The sequence below is a fragment of the Oreochromis niloticus genome, linkage group LG3, assembly GCF_001858045.2.
Source record: "Oreochromis niloticus isolate F11D_XX linkage group LG3, O_niloticus_UMD_NMBU, whole genome shotgun sequence".
Taxonomy (NCBI): domain Eukaryota; kingdom Metazoa; phylum Chordata; class Actinopteri; order Cichliformes; family Cichlidae; genus Oreochromis; species Oreochromis niloticus.
The window spans coordinates 16,884,106-16,902,787 of record NC_031967.2 but is presented as its reverse complement, the minus strand read 5'-3'; the positions used below and the strand labels follow the sequence as shown (position 1 = coordinate 16,902,787).

The 18,682-nt window shown below is 43.5% G+C and overlaps 1 protein-coding gene across 1 annotated transcript; it reads left to right on the top strand.

Annotated features, from left to right (window-relative positions):
* The first annotated feature begins 289 nt into the window (after nucleotides 1–289).
* On the top strand, nucleotides 290–18,253 carry LOC109201609 (low affinity immunoglobulin gamma Fc region receptor II-c). The gene is made up of 8 exons (XM_025905572.1): nucleotides 290–1,242; nucleotides 6,655–6,696; nucleotides 6,811–7,083; nucleotides 7,169–7,405; nucleotides 7,502–7,699; nucleotides 11,143–11,217; nucleotides 17,503–17,547; nucleotides 17,635–18,253. The coding sequence occupies exons 1-8, from the start codon at nucleotides 1,212–1,214 to the stop codon at nucleotides 17,640–17,642; spliced, it is 909 nt and encodes a 302-aa protein (XP_025761357.1). The 5' UTR covers nucleotides 290–1,211; the 3' UTR covers nucleotides 17,643–18,253.
* Nucleotides 18,254–18,682: the final 429 nt, after the last annotated feature.

The following is an 18,682-nucleotide window of genomic DNA, read 5'->3' as shown; positions in this document are numbered from 1 at the left end:
AGCCAATAAAGGTGTAGTTTATGTCTATGAACAGTGAACACCCGTGTGCACACCTGTGTGGATCAGCGCGTTTGTATTCACAAGGTTTCTCCATGTAATGGTCTGCTAGAGGATGTAGAGGGCCATAGCCCCGTCCCCCAGGGCATGAAGCAGGCATGGAGGAGATCCAGGCTCCAGACATCCAGAGGCCCCAGAGTGCAACAGAGGACCACCGGAGGGGGCAACCGTGCCACGCTCCTGGGAAGAGCTGAGAAGAGCCCCAGATGAGGGGTCACCCAGTAGCCATGGAGCAGAAACCAGAGGGGGCTGTACTGGCATGCCCGCCGGCTCTGCCAGCAGCCAGCTGTGCCAGAGTGAACCGAGCCGCAGGCCCAGAGGCCTGGACACCCTAAGAAGTGCAGTTTTGGTGGAATGAGCTCTACGAAAACCAGATTGGAAATTATCAAGAATTTTATGTTCATCAAGAACCACTGTGAGTTGCTTGGCCACAACCTTCTCTAAAATCTTGGCAATAAATGGTAGTTTTGAAATAGGTCTCTAGCCTTCTGTGCAATCCTGAATTGGATAAGTGTTTAAAAATGGGTGGATGGAAATTCTCCTGTAACAGGTGTTAGGAGAGATGATAATGTGTCTTGATGCATGTTCAATCATCCAGGTAAGACAACTTCAAAAGGTTGATTCGGTTCATCTGGAGGTAGCGTTTTCAGTGTGAGAAGTGTTTCATCATCATCGAGTGACTTCTTCAGTCTCAGCTGACTGCAGGTTTCCCAAAAAACTTATGAACAGCACATTTGCATGACTGAAACTAGCGCCACTAAATGAACAGTGGGCTGTGAGGACAGTTTATGATCATTAAAATGCAAATTCTCATGACCATTGATGAACAACCACTGATCAATGGCCATGAGTACCATTCACAGAGAGTTGGGGAATGACTGCAATCACAGCATTGTACGATGGTGAAACATCTTACATGCGCATTATATATACATGTGTAAACATAATTATTTCAGGCAAGAGACATGACTACAGGATGCAGGTCATTAAAGTATGCCCCGCCCTCAGCGATCACAGCAGCATATCATCACAGCAGTGTGGCGACTTGGTGTTCAGCCAGTGAAACATTGCATGTGTTAAAGGGGAAGTGACGAAGCTTAAGGCATTTCTCTGCTGCTCAGACTGGAGACGTGATCAGTTGTGACCCAGACAACATGAAGACTGCGGCTATCTCGCTGCTTATCGGTGAGTCCAACTCACATCTCCTTTACTCAACCATCATTCATTCTTTCATTCAGCAGAAATCCAACACTTTTTAAAGAAAATACACATTTCCATTAGACGTATCTGGAAGCTGTCTCTGACTCTCACAGCTGGAAGGGAAGTTATGGCACAGTGATTAGTACTATTGCCTAACAGCCAGAAGGTCCTGACTTCAATTCCACAATCAGTTTTCAGGTTATCTTCAGGTACTTCCTCCCACAGTCCAAAGATGTGGAGTTGGATTAACTGGAGAGTCTCAAGTGTGAGTGAATGTCTGCCTCTTTTAGCCCTGCAACAGATTGGTGACCTGAGCAGGGCGTAGCCTGGCTCTCGCTCTATGTTAACAACACTGGCAAAAGGATAGACGGATGGCTTTCATATATTACAAATGAAATACTTTCACATTCAAATGAATGTTTCCTATTGCAATGTCAATCAAGTCAAATGTGAAACACTTCAAGTGAATTTACTGACATTTTGGTGTTGCATTTTAACATCTGCAGCAAAGAGGTACAGGGATATGTAAAATGCAGTTGACTAGAGATTCAATTCACCTCCTGAAGAACTGTAATTCTCACTGTAAGTATTACTTTAGCTGTAACAAAAAAAGGAGTTATTTCGGTTATTTCTTCATGTAGGTAAATCGAATATGAACAGTTACCTGTGTTGTATGTAGGAGAGAAGCCCCTAAAGACACCAATAATGCAAGGTGATACAGAGGGTTCATGTAAGGAATAAATGCAATACAATGAATAAATATTTCAGCAATCTTTACTCTTGCTGCAGCATTTTGGATTAACTGAAGGCTTTTCAGGGAGTTTTTATGACATTCTCATAATAATTCAATTCAATTTTATTTATATAGTGCCAAATCACAACAACAGTCGCCTCAAGGCGCTTAATTTTTTTCTGCTTTTCTTTTTTCTTTTTTGAGGATAAACTTATTAAAAAAGTATCTTCTGTTATCATAAATTGAGAAGAAGGGTCACTTTTCCATAGATAATTACGGCTGCCAAGGAGCTTTTATTTTTGATTGCTTACCATCATTTCCTCACAGTGTTACTGGAGGCCAAGGTAATGCCATCCAGAGTAAGAACCTGGTCAGATACCATATTTCTAAGATTTTCAGAGCCGAGTACAATAACCTCAGTTTTATCTGAATTAAGAAGCTGAAAGTTAGCAGCCATCTAGGGCTTTCTTATAGGACCAACCATCTAGGGCTTTTCTCAGGAGCTACAGTATCCAGAGTCGTACGTAGTGAGGAGGTAAAATATTTAACAATATAATCGACCTCTGTTGGAGTAGCGTTCAGGTAGCTGCTCTGCTCTATGTTGGTACAGGGCATTGAAGATGATAACAGTGGGTGGATTATATTCTTAAACTTAGTTACAGCACTTTCAGAAAGACATCTACTTTGATAAAGTCTACTCTCCATTGCTGTGTAATCAATTATTGTAAATGTAAATGTTATCAGGAAATGATCAGACAGCAGAGGGTTTTCAGGAAACACTGTTAAATGTTCAGTTTCTATGCCATATGTTAAACCAAGATCTAGAGTGTGATTAAAGTGGTGGGTGGGTTCTTTTACATTTTGAGAGAAGCCAGTTGAGTCTAATAACAGATTAAATGCCATGTTGAGGCTGTCATTTTTAGCATCTACATGGATGTTAAAATCACCCACAATAATTATTTTATCTGAGCTGAGCACGAAATCAGATAAAAAGTCTGAGAAATCAGAGAGAAACTCTGTGTAAGGCCCAGGTGGACGATAGATGATAACAAGTAAGACTGGTTTCTGAGTTTTACAGCTGGGGTGGACAAGGTTAAGCGTCAGGCTTTCAAATGAATTAAAAGTCTGTCTTGGTCTTTGGTTGATTAATAGGCTGGTGTGAAAAATTGCTGCCACACCGCCCCTTCGGCCTGTGCTTCGAGGTTTCTGGTAGCTAGAATGATTTGATTCATTTAAACTAACATAATCATCCTGCTGCAACCAGGTTTCTGTAAGGCAGAGTAAATCGATTTGTTGATCAATTATTAAGTCATGTACTAACAGAGACTTGGAGGAGAAAGACCTAATATTTAATAATCCATATTTCACTGTTTTACTCTTTGGTTCAGATGTGGATACTGTATTGTTCTTTCTTTGTGTTTTTTAGTTGTTTGTTGCTGGTTTTTAGTTTGTTTTTTGTGTTTTTGGGAGCTGAGACAGTCTCTAAGGGGATGGGTTTTTGTTGGTGAGGGGGGACAACTCTGTTTCCTGGTCCCAACTCTGGATAGTCACATTTTGGGGTTTTTATTATATTTTCCCAGATTTCTAGAAATGAGAGCTTCTCCATCCAAAGTGGGAAGGATGCTGTCTCTCAGAACGTTCAGATAGGATGTCCCTATAATAAAACACTTCAGCTTCCCTACCAACAGGCTGGCTGGAGAGGTGGTCACAGACAAAGGATTGTCTTTGATCATGCTGCTTGAACTAAGACTTACAAATTTAAGTGACACAATGCCAACACTTAACAATTTGACTCCAACACTGTTATTCCAATCCTTGCTTCACATACATCCACAAGAAGTAGAATGAACCACCACTATGTCGCAGCCCCCGATCGATTACACATACACAGATATTGTAAGCTTCCTGCTTTTATGACCCTTTTGTGGGCAGGAGGTCACACAAATGCACCCCCAAACACAAACACACACACACACATTCTCGCACATGCATACACATGATTACACGTGCACACACATACACACACAGTGTCTTGTCTTTTGTGACCATAGGGGGGTTGTACAATGGGAGGTGCTTGTGTGTATTGTAACTGTTTTCAATAAAAGGCGGCAAGCGAAGGCCAGAGTCGAGGTCTGTGGTTGGATTGTGCTTTTCTAAGTCACCGACCGGGGCCTCCCTTGCGCAAGTAAAGTCGATCAATCGCTGATTGTCTTGCTTTCTTCATGAGGAATAAGTCTCTAAACCAGCGGGGCCTGTGAAAGCGCAGACCCAACAAACAGCATTAAAAGTAATGGCGTTACCAACGTTGATATATTTTTAAGTAACTAGTAATGTAACTAATCACTATTTCCATTACTGTTACTAACAAGAAAATGCTTATTGAGAGCTGGGAGGGCAAAACAATCGCACGTAATAGGCCACGTAAAACCAGAGTCATGATAAAAATATATAGTAATGGTTTTTCTTGAATACTGTCAATACGTTTAGTGTCTAAGGATATCACATGGCAAGCACTCCCTGCTCACACCCCAAAAAAAGGGAAAAGAAAAGACAAATCACCCATTTTCTATTGGTGGAAAAATGTACCATGTTGACCAATCAAAAAATGATGTGGCCATGAGTAAGGGTAAGAGGGGGAAGTTTTAGGAGTGATGACGGCAAAAAAGAAAGAATAATGGCATAGAAAGGAGTGAGCGAAGGAATGAGAGACAGCGATTTTTGAGATATTTAGTGTGTTTGGAGTGTGTAGTTAGTGTGTTGTGTGTAGTCGTTTTGTTTTGTGTGTCAGTGAGGGTACTAGTGAATGTCACAGTTTTGCCAAAAAGCCACAAAAGGCAGACTGCAGTGTAAACCCTGCCTCCAGGTGGGAAACAGGAGGAGTGATACACCTCCTTATCAGGGTTCCTGGGTCGTTGACCCAGTGATTTCAGTTTGTTCATGTTCAGTTTAGTTTGCCACATTTACTTTCTCACTTCCTGTTTTCTGTGCCAACGTAAAACAGGAAGTGCGTATTGTGTTCCAGTTATTTCCATGTATTATTAGTCAGACTAAATTCAGCTGTGTAGTCATCGGTTTCTAATCATTCATCACCCAGCGTATATTTAAGTCCTCAGTTCCATCCGATCGTTGTCGAGTCCTGCGTTTGGGTTCTTTCTTCCTCGCCTCCACACAACGCCTGACACTCCTGCTGTCAGGCCTGCAGGTTATCAGGTTCGTGATGTTCTTCTTTATCTTATCTTGGACAAAAGTTATTTTCTGAAGTGGCACAAATAATTCGTGTGACTCTTATTTGATGCAGAGCATATGATTGCCCTGTAAATAGTTTGAGATGGTTTTAAAAAATGCCTTGAGTGCATTTTTAGGTAAATAGTTGCAAATAACTGTTATTTGCAAAACTTGTGTATAAGTTTTTAAAATGTACAATTTCTATTTTTATGTCAAGTTATGAAAAGGATTTGTTAAACATGTTTGTGGTTGTTACAGTAAAAAAAAATACCTTTTTACTCAGATTGTATCTTTTTTGTGCGATTTTAGGTGAACTGTGTTAATACAGTATGCCAAAATGAAAACACAGGATATATATATTCATACAGCTCAACCTTCAGTTAGTTCTATGTTTCCCTGTTTAGTTCTTGTCTGTTTAGGTTCCTTCCATGTCTGTCTCCTTGGTAAGTTTATAGTGTCATTTCCCCAGTGTTTAAGTCTCCCTCACCCTTTATGTGTTCCAGATCTTTGTGTCTTGTCTCCGTGTTCTGTTCTAATGTTCTCCTCTCAGTGTTTCATTTCATGTCTCCCCTGTCTGTCATGTGATTCCATGTACGTTTCCCCTGCCCATCATGTCTCTGTTTTTCTCTCTTATGTGTCCCCTCGACCCCTGTGTCAAGCTTGTGTTATCACAGTCTACAGCTCACTGTTTCCTGTTTTATTTTGACAGTCTACTGTTCCATGTTCAGTGTGTTTAGTTTTGCTTCCCCTGTGGCCTCATATTCATTTGCATCAGCTGTTCCCCATGTGTTTCCAGTTCCCTCGTCACCCTTGTGTGTGTTTATTGTGTGAGTTATTACTTCCTTATTTGTCAGGACGTCTGTTTACCACGTCCCAAGTTCCAGGTATTCACGTTCCTTGTGTTCAGTTTTAGTTTTAGTTCTCCCAGTTTAGGTTTTTGTTTAGTTTCGTATTTAATTGCTGTTTAAAGTGGGGGTTTATTTCGTTCTATCCCCATTCAGGCCATGCTGACAGATGGATGGATGGATAGATGAAGGGATGAAGGGATGGATGGACGGGTTTTAAAGAGGCCATCTGAACAAATTAAAGTTTCACATTCTTAAAAAGTGACTGTTTCATGTTTATGTTAAACACAAGTTGCCCTGGAGTACTGACACCCTGACTTTCTGGTTGGGTACAGGAAATCAGACGGGAATTGTGTCTTGTCATTAGGCAGCGGCTGTAGCTAATAGTAAAACTGTAAAGCTAATGATGAAACACACAGCAAATGTCTGTAATGCCCATCTGTAAAGATAAATGACAGTGTTAATTTAAAAGCACAACACAATTTTTTTTTGTCTAATAAACTACACTTCTCTGGAGCTAAATACATTTTTACAGAGGCACCACTGACCCTCAGTGACCTCTGAACCTCAGTGACCTCTGACTTCCTGTTGCAGGTGTGTATGTGCTGCTGCAGTCTGCACTGACTGTTTCTGCAGGTGAGTTGGTGGAAATGAAAACAATCAGTGAGACTCCAACAAGAACACGAATACATTTATTCTGTGTGTGTGTGTGTGTGTGTGTGTGTGTGTGTGTGTGTGTGTGTCCTCCAGTGTCTCTGTCTGTCAGCCCAAACCTTCAGCAGTTCTTCAGTGGGACTTCTTCAGTGTCTCTGAGTTGTGTTGATGATGGACAGACAGTTGATGGATGGACAGTGAAGAGGACCAGAGGAGGACTCACTGAGGACTGTGGAGCAGCTGCAGGTTTTCGGGAGTTTAAAAGTTACTCCTGCATCCTCTCAGACATCTCCGAGTCAGACTCTGCAGGTTACTGGTGTGAAACCAGTTCTGGACAGAGGAGTGATCAGATCAACATCACTGTAACTGGTACACAAACTCACTGCTCCATCTGCTGGTACAGCATCTGGATATGACTCTACTCTCATTAACTCTGTTTGTCTCCATTGGTCAGAAAAACATCTTATCCTTGAGGTTCCTGCACTTCCTGTGAGGACAGGAAGTGATGTCACACTGCGCTGCAGACAAAGGAATGGTGACACAGTTCAGGGTTATTTCTCCATCAAAGGAAGTTCTGTTGGTCCTAAACGAGAGCACAGCATCACTAACATCACGCAGGCTGATGAAGGTCTATACTGGTGCTCTACTGATGACGGTGGAAAGTCTCCTCAGAGCTTTCTGAGGGTCAGAGGTCAGATCACTGACATCGCTTCCTGTTTAAAGACATGAATTAACCTGCTGAGCTGATAATAAAGTGACTGAATCATCTTCATCATCTCTCCTGCAGATCCTCATCTTCTTCAAACACCATCTCCCTCCTCTCCCCCTGTAAACTCTCCTCTTTCTTTTACTCTTTCCATTCACCCCCCAGCCTCCTCCCCCACTCCTCCCTCTCTCCTGGTCACAGTTGTAGCAAGTCTCGTCTCTGTGGTTCTCTTGGTTCTAGTTGTGGGTGGAGTTCTGTTCTTCTGCAGGGAAATAAAAGGTGAGAAACTGAGAAACCTGGGCAGAAGTAAAACTCCTGTCACTTTAAAAAAACATTTGCAGGAAGAATGAACTGTGTAGGACTTGGGCAAAACCTAAAGTCTGGTGAATGTCCTCTTATAAACATTGATTGTTCTCATTTGAAATATAACATAATGATGATACTTTAGTTCAAATGACAATTTCACAATTCTGAATTTAAAAAACTCTTCACTTAAAAAGAAAACATAGAACACTGTAGGCTCTCCCTCCCATTCTACTTTTAAATACCCTAGGAACAACAAGTAAGCCTGCAGTGTGATAGCGAAGTACTCTAACAGGGTGATATGGTACTACAAGGTCATTAAGATAAGATGGGGCCTGATTATTTAGTCCTTGTAAGTGAGGAGTAAGATTTTTAATTTAATTCTGGATTTAACAGGGAGCCAATGAAGGGAAGCCAATACAGGAGAAATCTGCTCTCTCTTTCTAGTCCCTGTCAGGACTCTTGCTGCAGCATTTTGGATTAACTGAAGGGGCAGCACAGTGGCATGGTGGTTAGCACTGTTGCATCACCGCAAGAAGGTCCTAAGTTTTATTTTACCATCAGGTTGGCGTCTTTCTGTTTGGAGATTGCATGTTCTCTCCATTTTTACATGGGTTGTCTCCGGGAACACCAGTTTCCTTCCACAGTCCAAAGATATGGAGTTGGTGGGGTTATGTTAAGCGGAAACTCTAAATTACCCATATAAATGTCTGTGAATGGGTTAGGGTTGTTGCTTGCAAGATGTTTCACCTCTCATCCAAAAAGCTTCTTCAGTTCTAGGGTCAAATGGTGGAGAGTTCCAGATTGAAGCCCTATGGGGGTGTCCCCCCGAGAGGGACACAGACTCCCTGTTGATCCCCTACCTAATCACACAAGTCAAGGTGTGAACACGGGCGTAGGTCACAATCAGCCAAGGTTTCAGGTGAGCTCATTGTGAAACCTAGCCCCACCCTAGCATGTGTTTTCTTGAGATCAGGAGGCCCAGGATGTGAGTGGGGGTTAAGGCATCTGGGAAGAATCTCAAAACTGGGTTATAGATGGCAGACAGTTGGTGTCATAAGCCACCGCCTCTGTTCAAAGATGGTCGTTCACAGTAGACATAAATGGCTTCTTTCACTGCTCTTTTAAACCATCTGTCCTCTCTGTCCGAAATGTGAACATTGGCATCCTCGAAAGAGTGACCTTCGTCCTTTACATGCAGATGGACCGCCGAGTCTTGTCCCCTGGAGGTGGCTCTTCTATGTTGTGCCATGTGTTTATGAAGTGGCTATTTGGTCTCTCCAATGTAAAGGTCTGAGCATTCCTCGCTACACTGTACAGCATACACTACATTGTTAAGTTTGTGTTTAGGAGTTTTGTCATTGGGATGAACCAGTTTGTGTCTGAGTGCATGGCTGGGTTTCAAATAAACTGGGATGTCATGCTTGGTGAAGACTCTCCTGAGTTTTGTCAAATAAACTGTCTACATAGAGGATGACAATATTATTGCAATTGTCTTTCTGATCCTCCCTAGTTGGTGGCTGAGCTTTTTTTCTGTGCCTCTTTGCTGACTTGATGAAAGCCCAGTCTGGATAACCACGTGTTTTAAGAGCTTCCTTTACATGTGTGTGTTCTTTCTTCATCCTGATCGCTTGGCTTCTGTTTGTGATAACTTATTAATCCTTATGAAGTTTTCTGTGGCTGTGATGAGGTCCACTATGGGCAACTGTTGAGGAGAAATGGCAAGATTGATTACTTTGGCTTGCACTTTCTTTTCAGGTTCAGTAAGATTACTGTCTTTAGGTGCGAAGTTCTCCTGTTCTTCTTTGTGTTGTGTAGGTTCCTACTGGGAAGTAAAAGTTTTTGTTAGCAAAGTGTGGAATTTCCTGTGTTGTCTTTCTTTTTCTTTAGAGTGTTAGTCCCGCTGAGCCTTGTCCACAAACTTGTAAACCTCTTCTAAAATAGGGGAGGGTAGAAGTGTTTTCAGTTCCTGCAGGGTCTGACTAATCTTGTTCAGGAGGGCATTTATAGTGAACCTCAAGGACCTCAAGAAGGTACAAGTTCCATCTAACAATTGGCCAATGACCTACCTCAGTACCACAAGGAAGGCATCACGGAGGCTAAGATTCAATTCAATTCAATTTTATTTATATAGCGCCAAATCACAACAACAGTCACCTCAAGGTGCTTTATATGAATGGGCACATGGGTCAATACGTGAGAGGGGCACAGAAAGGGATTGGCAAGAATACCAGAGGTGCAAAACACCAGTTAATGGTAGACAGAGCAGTCAGCAGAGACTGCAAGACTAGGCTGACCAACCTGTCTGGATTGATTACAAGAAGGCCTAAGACTCAATGTCCCACACCTGGATACTGGGATGCTTAGAATTGTACAAGATCAACAAGACTCTAAGAGGCTTCATTTGGAAGCCTGTTCTCAATGGGGATGTGGCGTAAAACATTAGAGGCCAACTTCAAGCCCATAGTACAGTGATCATCAAGTACGGGATCTACCAAGGAGATGCTCTTTCCCCACTGCTGTTCTGCATAGACCTGAACCCCCTCATTGAGATCATTTACAAGACGGGCAAATGGGAATCATGACGAGGCTGCTAGGAAAGCTGCAACCACGAAGTACCTGCAGAGGGTCAGGCAAGTCAAGATGCGGTAAGAACAAGATGCGGGCTATCAACACCTATGCCCTCCCCGTGATCAGGTACCCTGCTGGGATAATAAGCTGGCCAAAGGAGGAAATCGAAGTCACTGACATCGAGACAAGAAAGCTACTGACCATGCATGGAGCAATCACGTCTTCCCACCTTAAGAGTGGTACTGGGTCCTTTGTTTGGAGTTGTTGGTGATGTGTGTGCCTGGCAGTGCTAAAGCTGCAGCGGAGAGCGTACAACAACCGTGTAAGTATTAATAAAGATGTTCAAAAACGCAACCGGGTCTGTAATGCGTGTTCACAGACAGCTCAACATTAGAGCGGGGTTGGACACATTTAAACACTAACCCTCTCAAGGCAGGCATTGCCGATTTTCAACAGTTAAAAACTAACAACCTGATTACCCCACATACATATTTTATGATTTTTTTTTTTTGATAATTTTCCCCAAATATCAGTTTTTTCCTGTAACTAAAACTTAATTTGAGCTTGAGAGGGTTAAATCTAGTCAGTTCTGACTATCTGACAGTTTATGAAAGTAGTCACAGATATCTGATTTGTTTTACATGACATCAAATTTATATCAGTTTTACTGAAAGTTCCTAAAAGGAGCCACTGGAACCCAAGTAAATCATGAAATTCAACTCAGTTTATAGTTTAGTTTTCAGGGTAATCCTGACTGAATGCAGGAAGAGCAAAACCACCTGAAAACATTTTAACAGGTAGTTGAGTCTGGTTAGCATGTGTCTATGTTTTTCTTCCTCTCTGCTCAGGAGGTAACAACTCTACTCCCCCTGAAGATGTGATTTATGCTGATGTCAGACTCAGAAAGATGTCCAGCACAAAAGGTAGGCTGTAACAGTAGGTAGTAAGTATTTGGTGGATCAGGCAGCAGTCAAGTTCGATGCACTAGCACTCTTTTCCTCAGCTTCAAAAACTGGCTTGTAGTTCAAATCATGTCACCTGTTTGGTGGGGAATATAATTTATTGAAGCCCCCAACATATGACTATCCAGAGTTGGGACCAGGAAGAAGAGTTGCTGTCTTACAAGTAAAACAGTGAAATGTGGATTATTAAACATTAGGTCTCTCTCCTCCAAGTCTCTGTTAGTGCATGACTTCATAATTGATCAAAAAATGGATTTACTCTGCCATAAAGAAACCTGGCTGCAGCAGGATGATTATGTTAGTTTAAATGAATCAACACCCCCGAGTCATTCTAACTACCAGAAACCTCGAAGCACAGGCCGAGGGGGCGGTGTGCAATGTTCCCTCTAATTTTTCATGTGTCTGAGCGAACACACAAACTCCCTGAGCGGTCCCTTGGACCACTGTGAGCGACATCAGACGTGTGCACTGTGGTCATGCCAGCATCTAATCCATCCAAGTTACATGGTTTATTAAAATAATCAAATTACAGCATTTACATTTATGTTAGACTACTTTTAATTAACTGCTTTAGCCCACTTACAATGAAAATTAAAAAAAAAAAAATCTTGTTCATGACCTGTGTAGTATGTTAACACTATTGGAAGTAAAAATAACTTGGACTCCAATTTTTTAAAACACAACTTTCTTTCTATCTTTTTTTTCCCATAAAGCTCTGACTTGTATTATGAGTCTGTGGTCTGGGAGAGATTCCTGTAACTCTGTCTGCCAAATACAGTAAATAATGACCAATGTTGGGCAATTAATTATATAGTTACTTCTTCAAAAAAGTAATTCAGTCTGGCAAACAACAAAGTTTTTTGCAGCTATTTTTTTTAATGCAGCCAAGACGTTTTTAAATAAACATTTCAAACTATTTACAGAACAATCAGCTGTTCTGCATCAAAATCTGATGCCACACAAATTATTCGTGCCACTCCAAAAAATAATTTCATAATTAACAGCCTGATAACAGATGGTAAATGGACTGATTCTTATATAGCGCTTTTTCTACTCTCCCGGAGTACTCCAAGCGCTCTATACAACATGCCTCATTCACCCACTCGTAAAAGCACTTCTATACACAAGTGCAAACTAACCTGCATTCACACTCCGATGAACGCATCGGATTAGTATCTTGCCCAAGGATACTTGGCATGCAGATTAGGGAAGCCAAGGATCAAACCACCGACCTTCCGATCAGTAGCTGATCTGCTCTACCACCTGAGCCACAGCCACCCACAACAGGAGGTGTATGACTCATGTAACACCTGTAACATTCAGCAGTCGCCTCATTGTTCTGGCACACACGCTAAAACTATTGACTACACTAGATGTTATGTTGCCATATCAGTTTTTGATTGGTCGACATGGTAATTTTTTGACCAATAGGAAGGGGGGGGGGGGGTTGGTTTTGTTTTGGCTCATAGGCAGACAGTGCTTTCGAGCGCTTTCCTTATAAAACGCTGTTTTTACAGTTTCTTCCTGCAGTAAATATAAACAACGACAGTATTCAGGAAGAAAACCAAACATTGCATATATTATCTATCGTCCACCTGGGCCTTACACAGAGTACAATATGAGTACCGTATTTTCCAGACTTTAAGGCACATTTAAAATCCTTAAATTTTCTCAAAAATCATCAGTGCACCTTAATCCGGTGCATTTTATGTATGAATTCTGTTTGTGCTTACTGACCTCAAACTGATTTTATGTGGTACATGACGCTTAAAAATCTGTCAAAAAATGTTTTAGTACGACTTTGGTAAGCTACGAAGCCGCACCGCTTGATGGATTGTAGGAGCATTACGGCTACCGTAGTCAGGAGCCTCCCGGAATGATACGTGCTGTGGCTTAACATATTACTGAATTGTGTGTATTGTGTTAGTATGGGGACCCTAAAATGGCACCTGTTAAGAAACATGCTTACAAAGCGAATTTCAAACTCTATCAATCAGGCAGTAGAACATGGGAATAGAGGAGCTGCGAGAGAATTTAACAATAATGAATTAATGGTATGGAGGTGGAGGAAGCAAGAAGAATGAGTTGAGTAAAGTTTAACTTATCTGTTTTGTTTTGCTGAATGTGCCTTATAATCCTGTGCTCCTTATGTATGAAACAGACCCGTTCAGACACGTTCATTAAAAGTACGCCTTATAATCCGGTGTGCCTTATGGTCTGAAAAATACGGTAGTCTTCATAATCCTTAAGGGATGGCTTCCAGACATTCCTAAAAACAATATCCAGAGAGAGGGTGGAACGTGCTTCTCTAACTTTTTTTTAAATTAGTTATCATAAATGTATTTTATTTGATCTCTTGTTTATTTGAGACACATTGTCCTTTGTTCATGTGAAGTAATGAAATTACTGACTCTGCGGTGGAACAATTTGTGTAATTGTTTGATAATAATTTATTTCAAACCGATTATATAGAATGGCATTTGGCCTTCTTTAATTCACAATGTCAAAAAATTCTAGATAAAGTGAATCCTCTTAAAATCAGGACAGGCAGCACTACTAAATCCCTGCCCTGGTTCACAGAAGCTAATTGCAGGTTTAGGCGAATTTGCCGTAAAACTGAGCACCTGTGGAAAGCCACAAAACTTGAGGTTCATAAGCTACACTTAAAAGAACTATTGTCTACTTTGATCAACATGGTGAAAGATGCGAGAACCACTTATTTCGCTAAACTACTCGCAGTAGGAAAAAGAAATCCTAAGGTTCTCTTCGACACAGTATAAAACAGCTGTGCAGACATGACACCGGTGATTGTTTGATCTCCACTTGTGTTGTGTGTATGTGAGTGCCTTGAGAGTGCTGTATGCATGTGCATCAGTCAGGAGCATGCTTCAGCATCCTCCGTGGGCACTGCCTCTCCCCTGTTATTCCCCGGTATTCCCTTGGTAGCCCCGGTACTCCCCTGGTAGGCCCGGTATTCCCCCAGTATGCCCTGGTGTTCCCCGGTATTCCCCTGGTATGCCCTGGTATCCCTTAGCTTGACTTCACCTTGGTTGGTCTCCCTTCCCCGGCTCATCGCCGAGAAAAAAAAAAAAGGCTTATGCGCCAGTCGGACCACGCTGTGCCAGCTAGCGAGTAGCTCGGCCACAACGAGGAAACACAGCATGGGCACGGCTTCAGTGTTCAAGCATATGCTGTCGCCTGGGCACTGTGCAGCTCAGCTGCTATGTATGTAAACACAAAGGGGATACGGCTTCAGCGTTCCAATAGTTTGCTGTTGGCCTGCTTAACACTGTGGGGGATAAACAGTGGGGAATTATGCTATGGTTTGTGCCAGCTAATCGTTAGCCGGCCTGCGAGTAGCATTCCAGCTGGTTAGCCTATCTGGCGTGTTGCCCGCAGCTCGCAGGTTAACGCGGCTAACAGTGCTCCGCTCGTAGCCCGACTACATTGGGGAAATGTGTTCCAAGCATATGCTTTTACCTGTCAGCACTGTGACGCAGGAGCTAATAAACAGTGAAAGGGGAATTCAGGTTGCGGCTAGTGCTGGCTACCTGTTAACACTTCGTGGTTAGCGTGTGACCCCGCCCCCTTGCTTGGTAGCAGAAGTATGGCAGCCCACACGTCCCAAACATGTCTGTGAATGGCATTTTTGCCTTTTTACGATAGGCACGAGCAGTGTGGCTGTGCCTGGGCGAAAAAGGAAAAATAAATAACTATCTAGCAGAGTGGACCTCAAGGTTGTTGCTATCATGCAGCCTCAGCACCTACTGTCTAAGTTGCTGCTGCTGCCTGGTTGGCCTAGTTGCAGGCAGTGAGTGCTCTGCCTCCCAGCATTTATGATCCCCTGCCCGCAGTTGGTTGCTGCCATGAATGGCAGGAGTAGTTGCCTTTGGCCCCTCCTCCCTTAGCCCCCCAGCTGGTCCCTAGTTGCCCCTTCGGGCCTTTCCTGGGCAGGGTGGCATGCCCTAACAGGGGCGGGAGGGTTACTTATGCCCTGCTGGTGGCCATTTTGTCGCTCCCTCTATGGATGAAGCTTGACACGATGGCTGCAGGCGGGCTGGGCATGGAGGGCCCACCTCATTCCCGTGCTTCTTAAGCTAAATAGGATGATGGCTGCAGCGTTCCCTCCCATAGCCCCGCCTCTGTGAGGCCTGGGCCGGTGGAGGTTGATTATCATAAGGTGGATGTTAAAGAAGCTTCCATCCCCTCTAGCTGCCACTGGAGTGGGGCCCGTACGGGTGAACCCATGTCTGGATCACCTGATTCTGGGACCCTCCCACAGCATTCCCTCCCATGGCCCCGCCTCTTTGAGTCCTGGGCTGGTGGAGGTTTGATTGTCAGGAGGTTGATGTTTATGAGCGACCAGGGTTGGCTGATGGAACTGCCTGTCTACCCTGCGGACACCTCGCTATGAAGAAGCTAAGGGGCCTATGCAGGCGTGCAGAGACGGCCGTGTTCAGTTGAGACGGGGTGGACTCGGAACCTAGGTTCAGCTGTCCTACAGCCGCCCTCCTCCCTCCTGACATCCTTTGAGTTGGGCCTAGTGGCCAGCACTGCTGCAGGCTGTGTTCCCTGGCCTATTGCCCGCGCTTCGCGCATATTTCATACACCAGTCAGACCTCGCTGCGTCTGACGGCTCGGCCAGCGGTTGACAGTTCTCCAGCCTCTAGCTCTCTGTCTGGCACATTCCCCAAATGTTGCGGGTCTATGTGGCCAGCAGGGCCCGCTCAGTGAGCCCCAGCGAGTCACGTCCCTGGGTGCACTGCAGCTCCAGGCTGTGTTCCCCTGGCGTATTGCCCGCATTCACCGGCTTATGCGCCAGTTGGACCTCGCTGTGTCTGTTTCTTCAGCCGGCGCATGTGTGTTCTCCAGCCTCCTTTAGCCAGTCTCTGTCTGGCATATAGGGTGCTGTGGCTGCAGGCTGTGTTCTCTTGGCGTATTGCCGCATTCACCGGCTTGCCTGCAAGTCAGTCCTCGCTGTGTCTGATGCCTCAGCCAGCGATTGGTTGTTCACCAGCCTGCGGCGCTGGCTCCCTGTGTGCTGTTGCCTGCTTCTTGTAGGGTTGTGCACCCAGTAGGGTCCCCTATCAGCACCTCAGTGAGCTACGCTACCTCTCCTCTCTCTGCTCCTGGGATTCCGGGTTCGGGCCCTGAAGGCTCCAGCTGGAGATCCTTGGGGAGCGTACGCACGGGCTGGTCCTAGCCGACGGCCCCGTGCATCTGGCATTCTGCCGCTCCAACTGCGTGCCGCGGGTAGCGCTTGTCAGACCTCGCTATGTCTGACACTTCAGCCAGTGAGGGAGAGGTCCCCAGCCTGCAATGCTGGCTCCCTGTTGGTGCTTGCCTGTGTGTCACAGACTTACACGGCCAGCACGGGGACGCCCAGTAGCTGGGACTTTGTGTCTGACCTCGAGTGTCTCATTGCGAGTTCAGTCTTGAGGCTCCTCTGTCTGCGGACGAGCACGTGGTGACGGTGCTGGGGGTGGACGTTCGGGTCATCGCCTTGCTCAGCCCTTCACTTATGCAGGCTAGGCTGCATAAGTGAAGGGCTGAGCAAGCAAATGAAACCCTCAATGAGTCCAGTTGATGTCCTACCTACATCTTTAGTAGGAAGCCAGCGGCGGGGGGAGAAGGTTCGACTGGATGGCTCCTTGGGGTCAGTCAGGCGATGGGGGTATGTGGTGAGGCGTGGTCTGCGGTGCCTTGCAGGGAAGGCGGACGCACCTGCACAGCATCCGCAATCAGGTCCGCCGACTTAAAACATGAGGTTTGTGGTGTGTGTTGTGGTGGCGTTATGTACGAATAAAGATGAAACAATGACAAAACACCTACGTCTGGACCCGCCATGCCTTAATCACACCACATCTTTGTTTCTCAACAAAAGAGTCAAGAAGGAAGTGGAGTCTTCTCTGCCCAACCTTTTATGCATTTAACTCCAGTTTTAAACTCTCTGTTTGTAATTTCCTTTTGTCACAGACAACTAGGGTCCAAAGTGAAGATGGTGAAACAGACCAAGAGTCTAGATGAGAATAAGATATAAGATAATAAGAATTAAGATAATCATGTAACCACTCCCATAAAGAAGGGGCTCACACGCTCCAAAAAAGAAAAGTGGCAACTTTTGCCATCTATCCAAATCTTGTTTTATTTTTATGACCAATGTAGAAAAGTTCAATTTCCATAGGTTTTTAAGATCTGGTCTAATCTGTAGTGCAAGGTATGTAAAGCCGCTGTTATGTCTTACAGAACAACCAGCTGTTCTGGATCTTGTGTATTCATCAGTGAGAGCAGGTATCATCATATACCTATATCTATCTATCTATCTATCTATATATATATGACCAAGATGTAATAATTTTTTTCTCTTGTTCTGCACAGGAAATTGAAGCCATATAGCCTGATGGACCTTCTACTCTGGATTTCTTTAACTGTTAAATTGATATGATTATATACGTAATAGACATATGGGCTCAAATAAATATTTTGCACTTGTAAATGAAATGAGTAGTTGTGAACTGAGTTTTGTAACCTTGTAAACCAAAATATGTGAAAATTTTATGTTTGTGCATCTATAGATGAGAATTTGTGTGTTTGTAAAAAATATTTACACAAGTTACATAAGTTCATGTTTTTTGTTAAGGTCTGATTACAGATACAAAGCAAAGAACTACGTGTGAAGCTCTGCACTCAGGTTCCCTTGCTGTGTGTGTCTTTCAACTTAAAAGTATGGATTTTGACCCGATTTTTCTTCCTTTCAGCTGATTGGTCAACGTCATGCCAATCACAAATTTAAGAAACCAATCAGAGAACAGATGGGTTTGGCTGTCGGAGGAGCGCTTTGATTTGATTTACAAGTAAAAAATACTTCTGACCACAATTTGAGCCCATATAGATACACTAAATGAATCTTCAACAGACATTTCAACTAAGTTAGCATGCTCATGCTACTATAAATCAAATTCAAATTACAGTAATATTTTCTTGCAGTTGCAACCTTTCCTACATTATGTTTTGCTGTAAATCACAAAGAACTAATACTGTATCAATGTAAAAATGTTTTTTGATATGACAAATATTGAACTGAGTTTCCCAGCGAATTTATAAAATGTGTGTGTGTTTGGGTTTTTTTTATGTGTATGTAGCGAGTAAAAGCCACCGAGTAACCGCTAAGGGCCTCTATACTACTTGTGCAAACTTTCAGGCCCAAAGCTCTTGCAGGAACAAGCCCAGAATAAACAGGACAAGAGGGTCAATATCAGCCAGAGACGTTAAGGTTTATTATTTTAAAAGAAAACACAAAGGGTTTGCAATAGGCCTAAAACATCACAATAAAAAGGTCGCTAATGACCACAATATGCTCTTATTGGTGCACCCTGCAATGCATCTATCACCTGAGGGCTTGCTCTCCCCCGACAGCCCCAGATGC

What these genes read in the sequence shown, in the direction of transcription:
- LOC109201609 (XM_025905572.1), top strand. Translation starts at nt 1,212, where the DNA reads ATGAAGACTGCGGCTATCTCGCTGCTTATCG. An exon ending in GGCTATCTCGCTGCTTATCG is followed by an intron (nt 1,243 to 6,654) that starts GTGAGTCCAACT and finishes TTCCTGTTGCAG; the next exon opens with GTGTGTATGTGCTGCTGCAG. An exon ending in GATCAACATCACTGTAACTG is followed by an intron (nt 7,084 to 7,168) that starts GTACACAAACTC and finishes TCCATTGGTCAG; the next exon opens with AAAAACATCTTATCCTTGAG.